This window comes from Drosophila takahashii, chromosome 2L, assembly GCF_030179915.1.
Source record: "Drosophila takahashii strain IR98-3 E-12201 chromosome 2L, DtakHiC1v2, whole genome shotgun sequence".
NCBI classification, from domain to species: domain Eukaryota; kingdom Metazoa; phylum Arthropoda; class Insecta; order Diptera; family Drosophilidae; genus Drosophila; species Drosophila takahashii.
In genome coordinates, this window is record NC_091678.1 from 33,482,703 (window position 1) to 33,504,581 (window position 21,879).

The 21,879-nt window shown below is 38.0% G+C and overlaps 1 protein-coding gene across 2 annotated transcripts in view; it reads right to left on the reverse strand.

Annotated features, from left to right (window-relative positions):
- Cht10 (Chitinase 10) overlaps positions 1-21,879 on the reverse strand; it is an 80,379-nt gene that overhangs the window by 11,747 nt on the left and 46,753 nt on the right. For both annotated transcript variants that reach the window (XM_070213172.1, XM_044393728.2), the window contains exons 2-4: positions 18,950-18,998; positions 15,267-18,872; positions 15,022-15,207 (exon numbers count right to left, since the gene is read on the reverse strand). In XM_070213172.1, the coding sequence (XP_070069273.1) occupies positions 15,022-15,207; positions 15,267-18,872; positions 18,950-18,998 (3,841 nt within the window). The remainder of the gene's footprint in view (positions 1-15,021; positions 15,208-15,266; positions 18,873-18,949; positions 18,999-21,879) is intronic.

Sequence of the window (21,879 nt, forward strand, 5' to 3'; positions counted from 1 at the left end):
GATAAATTTATCCAAATAAAAGGCGCACTAATTTGAGACTAGGTGGCAACACCACAACAGAAGAGTTAATTGTCAAAAATAAGTCGAAAGACTATCGATAAATACCATAAAACAGTCATACTAACAGCTGATGATATAGACAAAATTTTAAACTAATAAAAAAAAATTTCGGCAGAAAAAAGTTTGGCGGTACAAATTATACCGATGAAGAGGAGACAATTCTTGCAGAACTGGTGTCTTCGGTATCGCCTCCGGGAGATTTAATTCTTACATGCGTGCAATCTATAGCTCTTATTACCTTCGAAATCTAGTCTATTTTATAAAAATCAACAACATTATCTTGAAGATGTTCCGCTGGAACTTTATAAATGGTTTTGAAAAAGACGCTATAGCAAAAGAAACTTTCTTAGCAACTCGACTGGCTGTGGCCACACTAACACCAAAAAAAAAACTCCTACAGTTATAAGCAGAGCATGCAAATAACTGTCAACCGATTTTCCTAATGCAGTTTCCTCTCGACCAAACCGAAAAAAATGTTGCTCACAAACTCTCTCTCTGTCGGTTTCGGTCCGACCGTTCGGCTCAATCGAAAAAAGCAATCGGTCTTTTTGTAACCAATTGTTGAGACCCTTTTAGCCAGCAAAATGGGTTTTCTCTAGAAAGGGAAAAGTATAGGACTGCTGAGATATGTGCATAAATTTTACATAGGATATCAAGATAATTCTAAAATTGCATTGTAGATATAAATGCAGGTTCCTCTTTTGTAAGAGATAAAGCTGATGTTTAAATGTATTAAAATGATAGACTTTATTCACATTTGACTTTTAACTTAAGTTTCACAAAAAATAAGTGTGCTCCTATGACTGTTCTTGGCGAGATTCTGTCAGCGAGTGTCTGGCAGTGCGTTGCCACTTTTCTCACGTCGCAACTGGATATCGAGTACAAATTATTACTATTGAGTACAAATTATAACTTCTCGAGTACAGAAAGGGAAAGATATCAGATCAGAAGGTGACACTACCGCATCCCACAATCGGCCCGCCTGACGCAGGATTCGCCCCGAATGCCTTCATGTATTCTGCAACTGTCGATGTCTTATAAGGACCTTTTTACCCGTTTTAACCCAGTACCATAATGGGTGCGTGTAATAGCTACCAAATTGTTTAGTTGGAACTTCTTTTCTACCTTTCTTTTGGCGGCAAAAGCTTTCTTGTTCTCAGCTTGAATGCTTTGAATGTTTTCCCTTGCTTCCGTCCTTAATTTGTCGCGTTCATTATCTAACTGAGAGTTCAAACAATCCTGGATCAATGATTTGAGCTGGACATCTCCTGAGATACGCATATATAGTCCTGTTAAGAGTTTAAATTGCGAAACTTTGGTACTCCTCGGCTCTGTGTTGTTTATTATCTGCTGTACCTTACCTACGTGCTTATTCCAGCACCCCGCACTCTCATGGCTAAGTTTAGATAGCATTGGAACAACTATTTTGTGCATGCGTTTTGCCTGTCCGTTTCCCCTAGGTACGCCTGTTGCAATCAGCAAATGTTGGATTTTCTCCCTATCGCAGTACGCATTGAACAAGTGGGAACTGAAAGTAGCTCCACGGTCCAGGAAATCCTGTACGGATTTCCAAAACAAACAGCCTGACGCTCCAAACAACTAACCACTTCTTCAAGTCTTATGCTTCGAGTAGGATATAGCCACACATACTTTGAAAAGGCATATACAATGACGAAAATATGATTGTAGCGCTTTTTGGTCATTTCCATTGGGCCAACATGATAGACATGGTATGAGACGAGCGGTTTATCTCCTTTGTCGATCGGTGTAAGGAACCCTTCTTACATACCAGATTTTGCATTCACAAGAATGCACTCTACGCAGCTATTGACAACTCGCGATACCTTCTCCTTCAGCTTCGGAATATAGTACGACTTTTCGATCAAGTCCTGAGTTTTCTTCGACAAAAAGTGTCCTTGCTTGTGACTGATTTGAATGATTTCGGTTTCCATGAGTAAAGGAACCACTTGCAACTCTTTATTCGGATCCTTGAAGAGGACTTCGTTGACAATGTAAAAATCTTCACAGCCCCTGGTCTCAACGACACTCTTAAGTACCTTCGTCCAATCATTTAACAACTGCGCCTCCCGCAAACGACGAAGCAAACTGTCGGTCAATGTGAAACATGACACCCTACTCAACGCATCGACATGTCTCATCCTTGAGCCGGACCTTATTCTATTTCATAGTCGAAATCTTGTAGATACATCGCCAATCTAGATACCCTGAGAGGAATCTCCTTCTTCTTCATGGTCATTGTAAAAGCGTTACAGTCCGTAACAATCTTGAACCTTTTCCCTAGCACGTACACCCGCCACTTGACTAAAGCTCCAATAACTGCAAGCACTTCGAGTTCATAGAAATGATACTTTTCCTCGCAAGGCTTGGTTTTACGGCTCATGTAGAAAACTGGATGCCACAAATTATCACAGGAATCTCATTGAAGCAAAACGGCTCCAAATCCAAACTTGGATGCATCGGTGTGAATCTCCGTTTCAAGCGAATAATTATAGAGCTTCAAAACTGGTCCACTGATCAACGCTTCCTTGAGCTTTTCGAATGCTGCTAACTGCTTGTCATGAAACTCAAATTTCACCTCTTTGCGCAATAAGTCGGACAACGGTTTGGCAATTACGGCGTATCCTTCCACAAACCTACGAAAATACGAAGTCAACCCTAAGAATCGTTGGACTCCTTTCTTGTCGCGCGGAATCGGAAATTCAGCTACTGCTCGAGTCTTCTCATCACCTGGCTTAATGGTACCATTTTCAACGACATAGCCTAAGAAATTAACTTTGCGCTTCAACACCTGACACTTACTTCAATTTATGCGCAAACCATTTCACTGTGCCACTTCCAAAACTCGCTTAAATTTCTGAACGCCCTCATTAATATTCTTACTCGCAATGATAACATCATCCATGTATACAACCGCATCCCCTTTCTGAATCGAATCACGCAAAACCGCCATGATTGTACTGTATTGTATTGTATTGTATTTATTAAGGAATGGACTGCTTGTTAAACATTTATAATATACATTTTGTGTTAAATAACTAGTGCGCCAAACCACATAGGGGGAATTTTTTAACGATATGCCCCTGCTCACATCGTGTGGTAGGTATAAATTACATATTTGATGACAATAACGATAGTACTATATTATAATTAGACACTGAAGAGACTCCATACAACAAGACGTGACTGAGATCATTATATTTATCACAAAGAACACGGAAAGGGTCATTAAGGGCAAAATTTGACCTGCACAATGGCAGATACAGGGGGCGATACCGGCGAATTGTCCTGCATGGTACATTCCAGTTTAGGGAACTAAGGAGAAAGGAGGAGTCGACATCACCGTTTATTAATTTGTGTATAAACATAACACCGTGACAAATCCTACGGTTGATCAGGGTGGGCAAGTCTAGTAACCGCAATCTGGCATTATAAGATGGCAACCGACGGCCAGCGAACCGACGGCCAGTTACCGTCTGCGGTGACCATATACAAGAACAATACTCTAACGATGGCCAAACAAGAGATACATATAGAACTTGGTTGTATAAGGGTCGTCAAACTCCTTAGACCAGCGCTTCATAAAGGCTAAAAGGCTCCTAGCTTTATTACAAATTAATGATATGTGATCATTAAAACATAGTTTATGCTCAAATAAAACTCCCAGGTCTTGTTCAGTAAAAATACGTTGAAGCACATTGTTGTCAATAGAGTATGAATACATAGACGGATTACGACGATAAAATGTCATAAAATTACATTTAGAATAGTTAAGAAATAAATTATTAAGTTTGCACTAAGTCTGTAAATAGTCAAGATCTAATTGAAGACGAGAACAAGAATCAGGTAAAATCGACGATACAGATGCCCCTTCCCTCACGCCAGCATCAGCATGATCACAAACGCCAGAGTCCAAATCGCCCCCGAACTTCCGTAAAGGAAGTGGGGGGAAGAATTGCGTCAGAGTCAAGCGATACATTCTCTGAGGCGAGGGGGAGCTGATTTACCTGGTAAACACTGCTGGAGAGTTTGTTATACCGAAGGGTACAAACAGGAACTCATACTGACCACTCTGAGTTAAGAACGAGGCATACTTTTGTGATTCTGGCGAAACAGGCACGTGAAAGAAACCATTAGTCAAATCTAATGTTGTGAAAACTTCACCTTGCAGCTTTTCGATTACGCAATCCATGTGAGATATCGGGAAGTTATCTCTGACAATCTTTTCATTTAGTTCACGATAATCGCAACACAAGCGCTTCTTCCCGTTCTTCTTATCGACAAGTACCACTGGCGAAGCAAACTCGGATGTACTAGGTTTGATAATCCCTTCCTCTAACCATTCTTGAACCTGACAATTTTCTGATAGCAATAAGCCAAACGCCTCGGATGTTGAAAAACGGGCAACTCATTTGTCAACAAGATCTTCATCTCGACTGGGGAAGTGAGATTTCTCTTTGGTTTGTAATTCTCAATCAATGATTCCACTTCAAAAACTACTTCCTTACTCAAAATCTACTCCCCAAACCGCCTGATAGTCCTTCGTGGTAATCATGCACAGAGTCTCGAACTCGGTAATTAGCTGCACACAAGAACTTTGCCCTGCGTGGTTATCGTCGGATCCTTTTTGTGGTCCTTGCTGAACACAACGAACTCTTGCTGAAAATATAGTGCCAGACTTGGTTACCAACATGTCCACTTTGTCTAAGAACTTCAAACTTCATATCCTCATCTGGTATGACATGAAACTCGACCGACATATCAATACCATCGATAACAACACTTGTTAAGAAACTTCCGAATGCTAGAACCTGACTTTCACCGATCCCTGTCAAAACTCTCTGACGACCCATCAGACTGCAAACTCCTACGCCTAGCTTCAAGAACACACGCCTACGCATCAAACACAATTCGGCCCCTGTGTCCACAAGTCCTTTGAATTCAGAATTCATGCAAATCACAGATTTCAATTCCAAGCTCGACGGAAAGGAATCACGCGATGGTGTTAAAACGACTTTATCTTTCTGAACAACATTTGTTGCTCTTTCTGTTTTGACCTGTACTTCTGCCTTACACTGCGCTGCTCGATGTCCTGGCTGATCGCGTTTGAAACATTTCTCTTTCACAGGACAGGGTCGTTCACAGCCTTGCTACCCTACGAACCATATTTGTTTACTGGCTTGGATGAACCGCGAGATTTTTGATAAGCGTCAATTTGTATCTTAAGATCCTTAAGATTTCTAGCTTGATACAGCATAGCTTTATTTGATCTAGCAACCGGGATACCCTCAACGAAATACTCGATCAGACAATCTTCTTCCAAATGAATAGGCTTGGCGATATCCATAAGTGCATATAGGAATTCATGCAAGGATTAACCCTTATGCTGCTGTCGTTTTCCCAACCTGCGTTTTCTGCTGAGGATAACTTAACTCCAAGCTCCTCCAACAAAGCTGATTTCAAACTTGCCAAGTCTTTAATATTCCCCTGGCTATAGCTGTAGCTGCACAATCTTCCAACTCTCCTATGCATGGGTTTATATCTGGGAAATTCGACTCAGAAAACTGCGACAGCTCTGCGTCCTCTGACTCTCCAATTTTTTGCCTCCCCAAAAGCTGCAACTCTCTCTGCTTATGTGTTAGAGTCGGCACTTCTCGCTGTCTTTGTATTCGCGCTTTACTTTGTTTCTTTGCCTTGCTGTCAACTCTTGCCCTTCTTGTCAGACTCCAGCCAAATTGCTTATGACGATTTGGAGATCTCCTCCAGCCCAATTTGCGAAATTTCACCAGCTCTCTGCTTTTACCGCACTCCACGTGATTTGCGCAAAAAGAATGTTATTGCTCCCTCGAATGGATGGCCATATCCCGGTTGAGCCCCCAAAAATTGCAGGTTCCTCTTTTGTAAGAGATAACGCTGACGTTTAAATGTATTTAAATGATAGACTTTATTCACATTCCACTTTTAACTTAAGTTTCACAAAAAATAAGTGTGTTTCTTATGACTGTTCATGGCGAGATTCTGTCAGCGAGTGTCTAGCAGTGTGTTGCCACTTTTCTCACGTCGCAACTGGGTATCAAGTACAAATTATTATTATTGAGTACGAATTATAACTTATCGGGTACAGAAAGGGAAAGATATCAGATCAGAAGGTGAGAACTTCTAGTGGTCCTTGTCTCTCCACTACCGCACAATGTACATAAAATTGAATTCTGAATTTAGGTTAGCTGTTATTTTTTGTTTGCTTCAACACCTGTATTGACTATCTTTAATAAGAAATGTCATAAAGGAACGAATTACCGTTCAAATGAGCTATAAAAGGCAGATCGGTTAAAATAAATTTAAAGCTACATAAACAAAATTTTAAGCTGCTAAAGGATGTTTAACCTGTTAAAAAATACTACATAATAAAGATGTGCCAAAAGTGGAGTTTTGGAATCTTAAATTATTTAAAATATGTAGAATATTGGAATTTAATGGTAAATGGGCTAATCTTACAGATTCACACATTACGTATTTACACATTACGTATTTTCCCTTTTGAATTTAAAAAAAAACTGTTTGCTCTGAGCGTAACATCTGTTAAGCAAAAACCCTTTGAATGTGTTAGCTCACTCCCAGTTTTCATAGGGTTTGTAAATAACAGGTTTTTTCCAACACTTTGAAAAGGTTTTCCGAACCTTGCATGATCTGTTTAAGTGCTATTAGAATCTAAGTGCTATTAGAACCTGTAATAATGGTGTTTGATTCTATGGAATTAGTTAAACCAAATAAATGCAGTTACTTTCTTAACTTTAGATTAGAATAATGACTTTTACCGAAACTATTTTGATTTATATTTAACTGTAAATTGAATAAAGAGTGGAAAAATATTGACAACTCTCGAATGTCTGCCAACGCGTGAAAATATCCAAATAAATTTACCCGCACAAATTTTAAAGGGCAGATGAAGTACCCCGAAAAAATTTGTCGCTACCTGCGCTAACATAAGGACAAGTAAACCATTTTTTGTATATCGCTCCTTTGTCCCGGCAGGCAAATTAAAGTACGGACGAGAAAACGGCCCTTAAACTCCTTTTTAAGTTCGATTGATGTGGCATCTGAAAACGAGGACTACGAAGAAGAAATTAACCCAGATATTCCACTTTCAAGAACGGAAATTGAATACTATTCTCCAAAGCCTATCAACTTGAGCGAGGACATTATGAAGTACAGGGAAGATAAGAGGTTTAATTATCCGCATTTGTACTAGTTGGCAAAGGTAGTCCATTCGGTACCAACGACACAAGTCAGCGTGCATTTCAGTGCATTTTCAGCACTAAAATTGCCTTTATCGGACTTAAAATGCAACTTATCAGAAGGAGCCATTAAGAAGATGCTATTTTTGAAGTTAAATAATTAAATAAATGGTTTACCTAAACAGCACCTTATACTTCATTTATAATTACGCGATAGCTTTAAAGCTGAGGGACTAGTTCGCATAGAAACGGACAGACGGACAGACGAACAGACGGACATATACTTTATATATACTTTATGGGGTCGGAAACGCTTCCTTCTAGCTGTTACACACTTTTGCACGAATACAAGATACCCTTTTACTCTACGAGTAACGGGTATAATAATCGCGAATTCGAAGCCTTAATTTGTTGTTAATTTCAGGCAGAAAGAAACAGAAGAACATGTGTATTTTGACTGTGCTGTTCCCACCAATCTGATTTTTTTGTACAATATAACTTAATGGATTTTTGACTTTAATATTACTGGAACATAACAAAGAAGTTTGAGTTTTGAGAGTTTTTCGTTTCTTTTGGTTTTGGTTTTGATTTTTATTATTTATTTTTTAGTACACAAATCATTGAATAACTGTTATGCCAAAATATCTTTTATTGATAACTACAAAATTACTGTTTTTCTTTGACTTTTAAATAAAAATCAATGTAGCATTTGATTTATTTAATAAAAATTGAGAATAACTATTATGTTTTGAATCATTGTGTAGGTGAAATTATGTATGGGTTTAATTGGTTAGAAAAAAAGGACAAACAAATTTTTTACGATGGTCAATACTCGTCCTCTTACCCTTAAGAATTCGCGGTGTCGTTATATTAAAGAATTCATGTATATAGGTAAATACAAATTGCCGCCATAAGAATATAAGTACAAATTCCAACCGAATTTCAACAGATGAGATTTTTTGATATTTTGCACTTTTTTGTGTTTCAGCCTATAATAACAGTTATTTTCAGTCCTTTATTATAAAAGTCATGGAATAAAAGTTAAAAGACTTTTAATTTTTTGGTCAGAAAATAACTGTTACTTCTTGACTTATAAATAAAAGGTGATGAATAACGATAAAATTAAGATGGCATGGTCACTTACAATTTAGACGTTAAATTTAAACTATATAATTCAAATAACTTTAACTGGTTAAATCATTTAGGGTAGTTCCAACACCCATTTCTATACAAAATAGTTTTTAAAACCTACAACAACCCAGCCTTTGTATACAAATATGTGGTACTTATGTAGAAATAATGGTTTAAACTAGAGGTTTTAAATAGTACAAAAATACTAAAAAGTCGGATTTGATACTATGGTAAAAGCCGATTAACGCTTAAGATTTGGCGACTAATGTTTGTCTATTTCGTAAATGCTATTGTTAAACCATGCAGATATATCACCCATATGCCAAAGAATTTGCGGTTTTATTTTCGGTTTTTTTGATATTTAAATACGGCTTAAATAGGACAGTAAGCAAATGACGTTTGTGACCAAAAAGTTGGCCACCCAATCAGCTGAAAAACTCGCGCTTTAACCATTAACCAACACATGTAATCAATTTTAATGTCCGTCTCCAGACATTAAACTCCTAAGAAGACGCGGACTTCTACTATAATGTTAAGAGGGGAATATTGTTATTTACAAATGTATTTTTGGAAAAGCCTCCATTGCATTTATTTTTTCCTCAAAAATCATCAAGCTATATAAAAAAAAGTTAGCCTTTTCTTGTACGTCAATATCTAGCAAAGATTTTTGCAAAAAAGGTCGTTCACAATTTTTGTCTGGTAAACTTACAAATTTTACACTTTTGCAATGCAATTGAATACCTCAAATGACTTTTAAAATAAAACTTTTAGCTTTTACGGTCCCTGGCTTTGATATTTATACCCTTGCAGAGGATATTATAATTTCAGTCAAAAGTTTGCAACGAAGTGAAGGAGACGTTCCCGATGTTCAGCATCACTAGACGAGTCGATCTAGCCATGTCCGTCTGTCCGTTTCTATGCAAACTAGTATCTCATTTTAAAAGCTATCGCTATAAAACTTTCCCAAAAGTTTTCTTTCTATTGCAGGTAGTACATATGTCGGAATTAGCCGGATCAGACCACTAAATCTTAAGGCTCCCATAGGAATAATCGAAAAAATAATAGGAAAAACATTGTAACTTTGTAAGAAGTAGTCGTTTTGATTTTTGACAGTTTAAAACAACATTTTAAATAGGCATACCCACAAGGTTATATAAACTTCGGCTGTCCGAAGTTATATTCATTTCTTGTTAAAAAAAAATCAGAGTATATCTGTTGAATTGTGATTTTTTTTTTAATTATAACTGTTACGGACGGGGACCGTAAATAACAGGGACCGTAACTCTTATGAGTTTTACGCTAAAAATCACATTTTAACAGTTATTTCCGGATTCGTAAAGTAAAACTCAAAGAAAAACTGTATTTTTTTGAGTTCTTTAATAAAAGTTGTCAAATAACAGTTATTCGTCGTGATCAAAAATTAAACTCAAACTTGATTTATGGCGATTTTGTGGGTAAAACAAATTAAAAAAATATATAGTTATGCAATATGCACGGTTGGCTTTTTTTAAGTTTTAACTTTTAATAACTTTTAAGTTATATAAAATTTTTGTAATTATTACATTTTATTTAAATGTCAAGGGAATAACTGTTAGGGGAGAGGTCTGAAGGTCGGTACACCTTTTGTTTTTAATCTGCCATTTCGACATTCACTTATGAAACTTCACGCATTTGGTACTAATCGAAAGTTTAGTCTATTAGTTTTTTTTTCCCCTAGGGAAAACTAAAAAATATATTTTTTTAAAAGTGTCAAAAAACGACATTTTGAAAAGGAGGCCTGTTACACCAAAAGTACTCCCAACTTTTAAAAATAATTTATTTATGTTAATTTAATCAATTTTAGTTCGTCTTAAATTATTTCCCATCCATTTTTTACATTAACTTTTCCCCTAATATCAAAGAAATGTACTAGGTAGAAAGCGACCTCTGTCGGGCTATGGTCTTTTTGTATGAAAAAGGGTGTCTCAACTTATACGCTCAAAATGGGATGTTTCAGGAAAAAATTAATAACTTTTTTTCTGACTGTCACATTAAGCTGATTCTTTTTTTTAATTTGTTAACAATTAAATTACTAATGTTTTAAATCTCTTACCAAGTTATTTTAAGCACGTTAATAATTTTTAATGGAATTTTGAAAAAAGTGGACCAACACTTTTTTGGTGAAAAATGGTACACGACTCTCACAGCTTAAATCTGGCTAGAGCCTGTATTATAATGTTTCCCCCAAAAGTTTTGTCACTAAAAAGAACTACAAAAAAAAAAAAAAACAATTTTTTTTAGTGGAAAAGTTTTGAGAAAATTGACTGTCTCAACTTACAGACCGTCCCAACCTACAGACCTCTCCCCTATACATAAAAATCAACATATAACAGTTATTTATAAATTTATAAAAAATAAAAATCAGTACGTTATACTTAGCATGATTTTTTTAATTATTTAATTTTTATTTTAATGTCAAGGAAATAACTGTTATACATAAAAATCAACAAATAACAGTTATTTTTTAATTTTATTATAAAATCAAATAAATAAAAATCATTACGGATTTTTACCTACAATAGCTAAACAAAATAATGGTGTATTTAAAAAAATTTTAGGACTCTTCTTAGCAACTCGACTGGCTGTGGCCACACTAACACCAAAATAAAATCGCCTACAGTTATAAGCAGAGCATGCAAATAATCAAAAAAATAATAGAAACAACATTGTAACTTTGTAAAAAGTAGTCGTTTTGATTTTTAACAATTTAAAAAACATTTTAAGTAGGCATACCAGCAAGGGTATATAAACTTCGGCTCTCCGAAGTTAACTTCCTGTCTTGTTAAAATTAAAATCAGAGTATAACTGTTGCATTTTTTTTTATTTTAAAAGTTATAACTGTTACGGATAATTATTTAAAATAAAGGATTATAATCGTAATTTGACGGTCCCTACTTACTGCGGCCGCACCATATTTAGCCATACGCAACTTGGCTTATCTTGAAGATCAACACACCGACAATTATAAGCTCGGAGCTAGCTAGAGCCATTGAATTTACTACACCCGGAGATAAACATTTTTAATCAAAAGGTAATTTTTCAAATTTGACATTTTTAGATAAACTTTAAAAAATTTTAAATACAAATACTTTTCTTCGGTTAAATACTGAAACACGTGTTATCTTTTTTGCCGAATACTATATGCAAAAAATTTTCAGGCAAATCAAAGATGTGACCCATACGTAAGTAAAAAGCTGAAATGTTTTATTATGTTAAGCAAAAATATTAAACCGTTAAGTCTATATCAAATAGGTTGCATATAAAGCCAATCTTTGTAAACCTTTAATGAATACGTAGGGGAGTGTAGGGTAATTTGACGAGTAGGGTAATGTGACGAACTCGTCGAATCTCATATATGACGTCACGACAAAAATTCCAAATAAATGTAGTCGTCTCCTCTTATCGTGTCGACAATGTATTTACTGTAATATTAATAAGAAGTCCCGTAATTTTTTCGTAAGGTAATTTTTGCTAAAAATGTGGTGCGCAAACTAGCAAACCCATTCAATTTACTTGTGTTTCAGCAGTGCCAGAGCAAAGATGAGTGGAAAATAAAATCAGGCAAATATAAGCACGTATACATGAGATCTTTATCAACAGTTTTTGGCACCTCGCGTTTTTTTTATTAGCTTGTAGGGTATCGGGACGAACTTTTTGTAGGGTATTGTGACAAACTTTTTTTATTCAAGAATTTTAACTGTTATCGTTGATTATTTGTAAAAAAAACAAGAGAGAACGCTATAGTCGGGTTGGTGTCCCGACTATCTAATACCCGTCACTCAGCTAAAGGAAGTGCGAACGCGGGTTGGTGTCCCGACTAATAATCTAACTCAGCTAAAGGGAGTGCGAGGGAGATAGATATATGTAGATATTTTGATTGCGTATAACTTTTTAATGCATGGTCCGATTTGAAAAATGTCTTCTACATTTCGATAGGTATAAATATACACAACAAAATTGCATTTATACTTCTCGAAAAGCTTTAAAGATGTGGGCGCAGGACCCATTTTAAAATCGTTAGTGGGCGATTGTGGGCGTTAGAGGGGGCGTGGCGCTCGGCTAAAATAAACTTGCGCTGCGTAGGAAGCCAAAGAATATGTGTGGAAAATCTCAACCTTCTAGCTTTTGTAGTTTCTGAGATCTCAGCGTTCATACAGACGGACAGACGGACATGGCTAGATCGACTCGGCTAGTGCCCCTGATCAAGAATATATATACTTTATGGGGTCGGAAACGCTTCCTTCTAGCTGTTACATACTTTTGCACGAATCTAATATACCCTTTTACTCTACGAGTAACGGGTATCTAATACGAATCTAATATACCCTTTTACTCTACGAGTAACGGGTATAAATATAATAATACCAGATAACATTTACTGCTGCAGTTTTATTGTTGTTTTTAATAGTGACGCCAGTTTAATCAAATAAAAACACCTCTTAACGAGGTAAAAAACTAGTGACGATCGCACCTTTAACATACAAAAGTTCTGATATCAACATTTGTGACGAAAAATTATTACACTCGTCATTAAATAGACTTTCTAATATTTTCTCATTCGGCCCGCCCTAGCAAACTATTCCAGTCTTTTTCCCTTCACAGGCATTTTCTATTGCAGCGTGCCGAATGAGAAAATATTAGAAAGTCTATTTAATGACGAGTGTAATAATTTTTCGTCACAAATGTTGATATCAGAACTTTTGTATGTTAAAGGTGCGATCGTCACTAGTTTTTTACCTCGTTAAGAGGTGTTTTTATTTGATATCAGAAGTTTTTGTTTGTTTACATTTGCTCTCATAGGAGCTAATATATACATACATTTAAATTTAAATTGGTCAATCATAATTTGTAAGCCATTGTATTTAAACAAATTAAGTTAAAAAGGCGTTTAAGTATTTCAAAATACCTTTTAAACGATGTATAGCACATGTCGGTACCTTTAGTAGTGTAGAACTTACAAACTAACGAAATTTAGCTATTTTTAGCTTTTTCCCGCTAAAGTAGCGGCTTTTTCCAAAAGTCGTAAAACAAAAGATTCCTATATGGAACTCTTAAGTGCAAATTTACTGATTCCATGACCCTAAAATACAGTTCGGATACCCTCCCACAAAATTCAATACTCAGGGAGCGTTAATTGTTCGAGCTGGCAAAAGTAGGCATTTTCGAATAAAAATAACTTTTAAACGTGACTTTTTACAGTAATGTGTTATATAGCAAAATTTAAGGAATCTCAAGGGCTATACAGTTTAAGGTTTTAAAGAAAATCGTTAGAGCAGTTTTTGAGAAAAATAAAAAAAGCTAAAAAAAAAGTTTTAAAAAATTGTCTTCTGTTCATTTTTTTTTAAGTATTACATTTACACAAATTGCATATAGAAGGCGTTTATAGCATTTAAAAATACCTTTCAAACGAGATGCAGCTTTAGTAGTATAGAAGTTACGGCTTTCCGAATTTTAGCTACTTATAGCTGTTTTCCCGCTAAACTAGCGAGTTTTTCCAAAAGTGGTAGAACAAAAGTTTTTTATATCGATGTGATCAACGTCATATCATATTTTCAAAACTTAAAAAACATGTTTTGGACAAACTGACAAACTGACAAACAGAATTAAATTTTCATTTTGGGAAGACGAAGAAAATCTTATTTTGGCTATAACTTTTGAATGGAGCGTCGGATTTTGACAAATGACCCCTCATTCGACGGGTATTTTCAAAAGGAATACAATTAAAACATTGCGAGGGGGCATTTATCCCCACCGGCCCCAACAGCTCCAAATTTCGAAATTTTCACTTTTTTACTTTCACCGCTCTCTCTCCCAAGCCAATTGATTTTCTTAGAGTCTTGGTATGCAATCCTCTTAGTTTTTTCAATACCTTTCGATATGTGTATCATTCATTATGATCGGACCATCACAGTAGATTTTCATTTCTTCGTGTATATATAGTAGTCGCCTTCGCACACTCTCCCGGTGCGCTTTGTCACTACATGGACTGCCGTCCATAGTGATTTAATTTTAAAAAAATTTGCACTTTGACCATTTTTTTTTTTGTAAGTTTGGGTATTATCCTATTACTTCTTTCTTTTCCGTATCGAAAATAACCTTTCCGTAAATAATATATAAAAAAATTTATTTTTTTGTTTGTAAAAAGGATGGTTTACACCAAACGCTGTGGGATTTGGCTACGTTGAAATTTCGAATCCAAATTTTTTTTAGAAATATGATCAGTAAATGTAAGTAACTTTCTGCTTTTACACTTTTAAAAAATATTGATTTTTGGAGAAGTTACATTAAAGAACAAATCGTTCGTCACATTACCCTACAACTTTTGAAAGTGCAAAAAAAGAAGGGTTCACGCCAAACGCTGTGGGATTTAGCTGCATTGGAATTTCGAATTTTGAATTTTACAGGGATATGCTCAGTAGATGTAAGCAACTTTCTGCGTTTACACTTTTGAAAAATATTGATTTTTAGAAAAGTTACATTCAAAAAACGAATCGTTCGTCACCTTACCCTACACTCCCCTATTTATATAGCTATTTACCTCATAGTAAGCAAGGAATCCTGCGGCCCGAGTGAATTCTCCAGCTTGGCCGGGCCCGGATGACTTGGCATTTAATCCATTGTTGCTGGCATTTTCTAAAGTAAAGGATTGGCCGTATAGCGGCATACCCAATACGATTTTGCGTGATGGTGCTCCCTTTTCGATCCAATAGTGTACGGAAAAGTTCTGCAAGTAGAAAAAATAAATGAAGCATAGTTTTCTGAAGACCTATTTTGTATAATTACCGCGTTAAAATATTCTAAATCATCGTCGGGATGTTGGTACAGAGGGGCTACATGTCCAGTTTTTTTATCCCATTGCCCGTGGAAGTCATATGTCATCACAGCGATCCAATCAAATAAGTGAGACAGCTGGGAAACGTCATATCCGGCATCTATGATTTTTTTGCTAGGAGAGACTGCAGTAGATAACAAAAGTCCACGGGGTCGAAACGCCTCAGAAAGCTCCCGAACCCAAGCGGTAAAGCCTTCCTTCTCCTCAGTGAACCCTTTACTGCATTCTGTTTGCCAGCACACTGGATACTCCCAATCTAGGTCAAGACCCTCAAATCCGTATTTTTTTATGAACTCGAGGGCATGGCGGACAAAGCGAGCCCGTGCTGATGGACTTCGTACTAAGCGACTGTACTTATCACCTTGCGAATCGTTCCATCCACCGAGCGCCAAGCTTACCTTGATGCCCTTGCTTTTTAGACTACTGACCCTCGTGTAGAAATTGTTGTCAATGTCGGCCCAGGAATCATGGGTTCGCAGAATGAGTTCGGAATAGTCCAGCACTGCGAACCCATAAACTACGTGAGTGCACATGTCCGTGTTAATGTCGTCTGGAGTGTAGCGACCTATGCCCTTTCGATACCAGGCCCAGTTGGTAAAATAGCACACAACTTTGTAATAGCCATCAAAGGGCTTGAGTACTGGTTTTTCTGTGGGATAGGTGGGACGCAAAAGGCTGTTAGGGATTTGGGTAGTGGTTGCTGGTTTGGCTAGCGCCGGAGGCTTTGCAGTTGCACTCGGCTCTGATCCTCCGTTGCCATTACCACCATCCTGATTGCACTTGGCTTCTGCTGGCCAGTCGCAGTTAGCAATTGTCTCACTGTAGTGCAGTCCCGGCGGGCAGTCAGCAGCCTGAAGGCGGTTCCATAAGCAGAAAAGATACTTAGAACAATCAGCTGGATAGGGTACTCGCTCTTCGCCGTTGCAAGGATCTTCCGCGTTAACACTACTCGCTCGAATAATTTTCAAGTATTTCTTACTTGTCACACACTGTACGTTCTCTGGCCAGTCGCAGGTTTTACGAATTGCGTCCCAGTGTAACTCTCCTCCACACTCACTAGGTACTAAGGCTGCATTTACGCAAATGTAATACTTGCCGCAAGATCTGTGGGTGTAGTACTCCCCCTCCTTGCAACTGCCAGATGAAAGTGGTCGTACGGTCGTTTTTCTAATGGGTTTTAAAGTTGTTGTGGTCTTCTTTGGCTTCTTAGACGTTGCTCCTGGTTTTGGGCGATCATTACTCGATTCCTCTTTACTTTTTACTGAGCACTGAGCAGACGACGGCCAGTCGCATCCCTTGGCCTGGTTGTTCCAGTGAAGACCGCCGGGACAGAATTGCTGCCGCAACTCCCCAGCAATAATGCAGTGATAATAAGCGTTACAATTTTTTAAGTCGGGGTAAAAATCGCCACTCTTACAATACGAAGCCTGCACCACCGGGTAGATTACTGCAGGCACGGGGATCGTGGTCAAAATTGGTCTGGTGGTGGTCCTTGTCGGCTTGATTGGACGTCCTGTTGTCGAGATCCACCAGGAGGTGCTGGCAGTGGTAGTACTCTTTTGTCTTTTAGTTGTGGTTGTTTTTGGTTTTCTCGTAGTGCTGATGGTGGGACTAGTGCTAGGCTCCCAACTCAGCCCGGAAGTAGTATGATCGTGATTCTGTCCCGATCCCGCAGAGCCATCGCTACTGATCGTTGTCATTTGGGGTGGCACGGGTGTGATCACCGACGGCGGACGCTCACAGTTCTTTAAAGTAGGCGGCTCCGAATCTAAGCGTCCCAATGCCCGGTTAATGGCCCTCAGTAGGGGATAAGACTCGCTGCAACACGCATTTCGAAAATCGTCAAGGTCAACGGTCCAGGCTGCCACTCCTGCAAAATTGTTCTTGGCCGCATATCGAGCTTTGGCTTCGACACTGGTCGTGTCTTCGTAACCTACCCACTGGTCGTTCAGCATGGCAAACGGACCGGATCTCCGGTTTGCATCCCGATCACTCATCCACCTGGACTCTGTTATGCGCTTGCAGATTTCGTAGTAAGCAAGCATGCCCGGCTGCTTTGTCAAGTCTCCAGCTTTTCCAGGTCCAGTGGCTGGAGTGCCTGGTCCTGCCAGCTTCTTGTGACTACGTTCTAATGTGAAACTCTGCCCATAAAATGGAATGCTCAACACAAGTTTTTCTCTCCGCGCTCCCATTTTTAACAGTAGTTGCATGGTGTAGTCAGTATTGTACTGGGGATACTTGTCCGATAATGAGCCATAAAGCGGACTCACATGACCCGTTTGACGCTCCCAGGCGCCATGGTAGTCATAGGTCATAACTGTCATATAGTCCACTATTTCTGATAATGCAGAAAACTCATAGGCTTCTTTTATAATCTCTTCATAGCCGGAGATTGCCACTCCTACCTGAAATTTTGGATTAATACGCTGAAACTCGGTACGCAATTCACGAAGAAGTTTGGTCAAGTTGGGCCTGTCGGATAAAGGTCCCTTTGAGCAGTCACTCTGCCAACACTTTGGGTAGTTCCAGTCCAGGTGCAGGCCACTGAATCCATGACGCTGTAGAAAGCTAGCCGCACTTGACGCGAATACCTGTCGCTTGATATTATCGCTGGCCAGGCGAGAATACTTGGAGCCAGTAGAATCTGTCCAGCCACCTAAAGCGATTAAAACCGGAACTCCCAGGGATGTCACCCGGCGATAGTATTGGTTATCCAAATCCACCCAGGGATCGAACTCTCGAATGGTGAGGTGATCGGGGTCCAGGGATGCGAACGAATAGATAATAGCAGAGCAGAGCTTATAGTCTATCTGCTCCGGTACAAAATGACCATCTCCAGTTCGGTAAAATGCCCAGTTTGACATATAACATAGAACTTTCGTAGCCACATTAAAGTCCTTCCTCTTAATTGGTGCCAGAGCTCCGTATGGTTGATTCTGCACACCTTCTTGCTTATATGCTTTGTTAAACTGCTTATCGGCATAACGGTCTAGTTCATCGATGTGCTCCAGTTGCTCGATATTGACAGTTTTGAGCAAGTGTTGATGCGGTGATCCCGCACGGTATGGCTTTGGATAAAAGTCGTCTGAGTTTGCTTGAGTAATGAAAGCAGCATATTTATCGGAAATTATAAAAGCATCTGGATCTATCAGATCTGTTTGCTTGCCACTATTATTGTTTGACCCCAAATCAGTATTTCTGATAAAGCTGTCCACATTTGTGATTGAATTTACGATCTTCTCTTCGTCTTTGGGTGCTGATTCTACGGAATCACGCACAAAGGAACGTATGCCAGAAGACTGCACTAGCGTTGCCAAGTTTCTTTGATTTACAGTGGGAACATCCTCCACGGCACTGCGCAGTGGCAGAAATACGTCTCCAAACTCGGTTCGTGTTTCGGAACGAAAAACGGTCTCGGAGTAATTATACACTGTCATACTCTCTACCGCAGAACGAACGAATTCCGGCTTAAACTTAGAATCCACATGCTCCTCATTTGCCTGAATGCGAATGTGAGCCTCAATCGCTCCTATCACAATAATCATGGAAAAGAGCGCCTGTTACAAGGAGGGATAAATAAACCAATTGTAATTGAAAAGTTTTTTTTTTGGGTTCTAGGAGTTGTAGGAGTTACCTGGAGTATACATGTCGCATCATGCCGCATTTTGTTATCAGTAATTAACCTGTTGAGATACAAAATAAATTAATTACATTCAATGAGAAACTTAAGACCATCTTAACATATTTACACTGTAGTAATAAAAATATTTACATTGCTCAAACATTGTTTAAACGAGTGACTGTTCTTATTCTTCGATTTTTTCTTTTTGATGATAAGCCATTTTATACTCGTTACTCGTAGAATAAAATAGCGCAAGGAAGAACGCTTTAGTCGAGTACCTCGACTATAAGATACCCGTTACTCAGCTGACCAGCCTTAAAACAAGAATTAACGCAGTGGTACAACTGTACATACAAACATATATATACCCAGTTCATGTTTGTAGGTGTGGCAAAAAAAGAGGGCACTGCCGTATCTTAGAGAACAGTAATTATCTGGCAAAGAACAAAACGGATTATATGACAGCTGAGATAAGATTTGGAAACGGATTTACGACTAGCGGCTGGAATTTTCGCTGAAAGCTGGGGGTTAGAATCGAAATTCCGCCTCTCAGAATCAGCGACAGTTTTTCAGGCTGAGGTACTTGCTATTTTAGAAGCAGCCAAGCTTTCGATTCAGCAATGCCTCAGGAATACCAAGGTGAGGATATACTTTGATAGCCAAGCGGCTATCAAATCTCTCGCAGCAGCTAGAACCAACTCGACACTAGTAACCGATTGTAAGTCGGCTCCTAACATACTAGCAACAAACAACCATGTACAGATAACATGGGTGCCAGGGCACAATGATATACCAGGAAACGAAAAGGCGGATAAATTGCACGAATGGGGTCGGCAGACGACTTCTATACAACTAGTCTACCTGAATCCCTAAATACAGTCCAAGCAAGGATTCACGAACACTACAAAACAGAAGCTAGTAAAAATTGGTCGGAAAAGCAGGGTCTCAGGAGATCAAAGCTTTGCTGGCCAACCGTCAATAGCAAAAGAACTCGAGAGCTAATAACCAAAAGTAAAAGGGATGTTAGAAGGATCACGGCACAGGCCATTGGGCCATTGGCACGCAAGCCATGAAGATGGGGCTTCCGTACAACGCTAATTTCAGAAGCTGCAAAGAAACAGACACACAGGAGACACATGAGCACATGATGTGTCCCCACCGGGAAAATTCCTCTGGAAAATAACATATTTTCATGAGGTTTCTCCATACAAGCGGAAGGGACAAAACCTCATTCACCCCTTACATTTGTTCTATCTCTGGTTTCAAAATACACGGAGGTGACACAAAAAGTAAGGGGGAAATGAGATTTCTATCTGGATCTCTGACAGTAGAATGCAGGCCAAAATCCACTGGTTTTTCGACTTCCCGCGTTATAGATTTTCCACACGTACTCAGTTATGTTTTTTCTCCACTTGCTACACCCTCCCAGTTTTGGTTTTTCCAGACCCTCGCAGTTTTGGTTTTGCGCTGCTTTGCAGTATCTGATTTTCCACAATAAAAATCTTTTGTTTTGTAATATTTGTTTGTGTTTTTATTAATAATATTTACAATCAAAGCATTGGAATTAAAAATTGTTAATGCCTGAAGCATTCCCGGTTTTTGCTTGGCCGAATGCAGTTTTTTGGTATCCATGTCTTGTCTGTCTTCTGAAAATATCAAAAATATTTAGATATGAATCTAAGACCAGGAATAATAATAAGAGTAATTACCATTATTACGTCTCCGCACAAAATTAAAGTATCTCTTCAGAAATTATGCCTGGTTTGCCATGGCCGATCATTTTCCCTCTGATCAGCTGTTTTCTGTCGTATATCTATATCAAAAACTATGAGAAGAAAAAATTAAATATGACAAACGCAGGCGCAACACTTCTGGTCCCAAGAAGTCTCAATCGGCCTAGCTGAAATAAATGTAATCTTTTGATTAAGTTAAACAACGAAGTACTATTCATACAACCATTTAATGAACACCGAACACCATTTACCACTGGTGAAGACTAAAAACATTTCAAGTGACACTGAAATGCCGAATTTGTGTTGAAGATAGCATCTGGAGGCTTATATTTATTAATGGCGAAAATATCTGTGATACTAACCTCTGTAACGCTGAAATAAAGATTATTAAAAGAAAAAATTCATTTTATCACTCACCTTTTTATTGTTTTTTAGATTAAAATTAACTACTTTCACTTTTTCAAACAAATTTTAAATTAATGTGACCCTGCATCATATATTTGATAAATCCAACATGCCAAAGGCAGATAAAATTTGGTCACAATTTCGGTGTTAGTTAAGGTCACACGCGAATAAATCTTGTTTTAACAATATTTTTCAGGGTCCGTAAAAGGTTACGTATATTATAGGTATATTAGGCATTTTTCGTGTTATCAAAACCACACTCAAAAAAAAAATAGCCCTAAATTTTAGAAAATCGCCATACTTTGAAAATCGCCTTGAAACTCAGAAAATATTTCTATTTTTCAGAAATATTTTTCTAAATAATAAGAAAAACTTACCCTGATTAGATCAACTCCTCTTGTTATCCACTTTTAGAAAAATTTTCTGTTATTCCGAAATTTTTCTTTCAAACTAAGAAAAAATCGCCTTACATTTTAGAAAATTGGCCCAATCGGTAACCTAGGGGTCTAGTGCGAGCGGATTATTTGTTTTCTACGTTTATATTCGGAAGCGTGTGTTCGATCCCACGTCGAGGCGGACATTTTTGGCGTCTTTTTTTTTTTTTGCGCATTAATATGTATACTTTAATACAAATAAGGATTTAGGTAAATAAGACTATAAACCTAGAATCCAAACGAACAGAATGAGAATGTACTTTGTACAGCGCCTCTCGTGATGCTTCCCTGGCGCAGCTAGTAGAGTGTTTTACTGCAAACTGTGAGGTAAGGGGTTCAAGATAGTATGTTATTTGAATTTTATGATTAT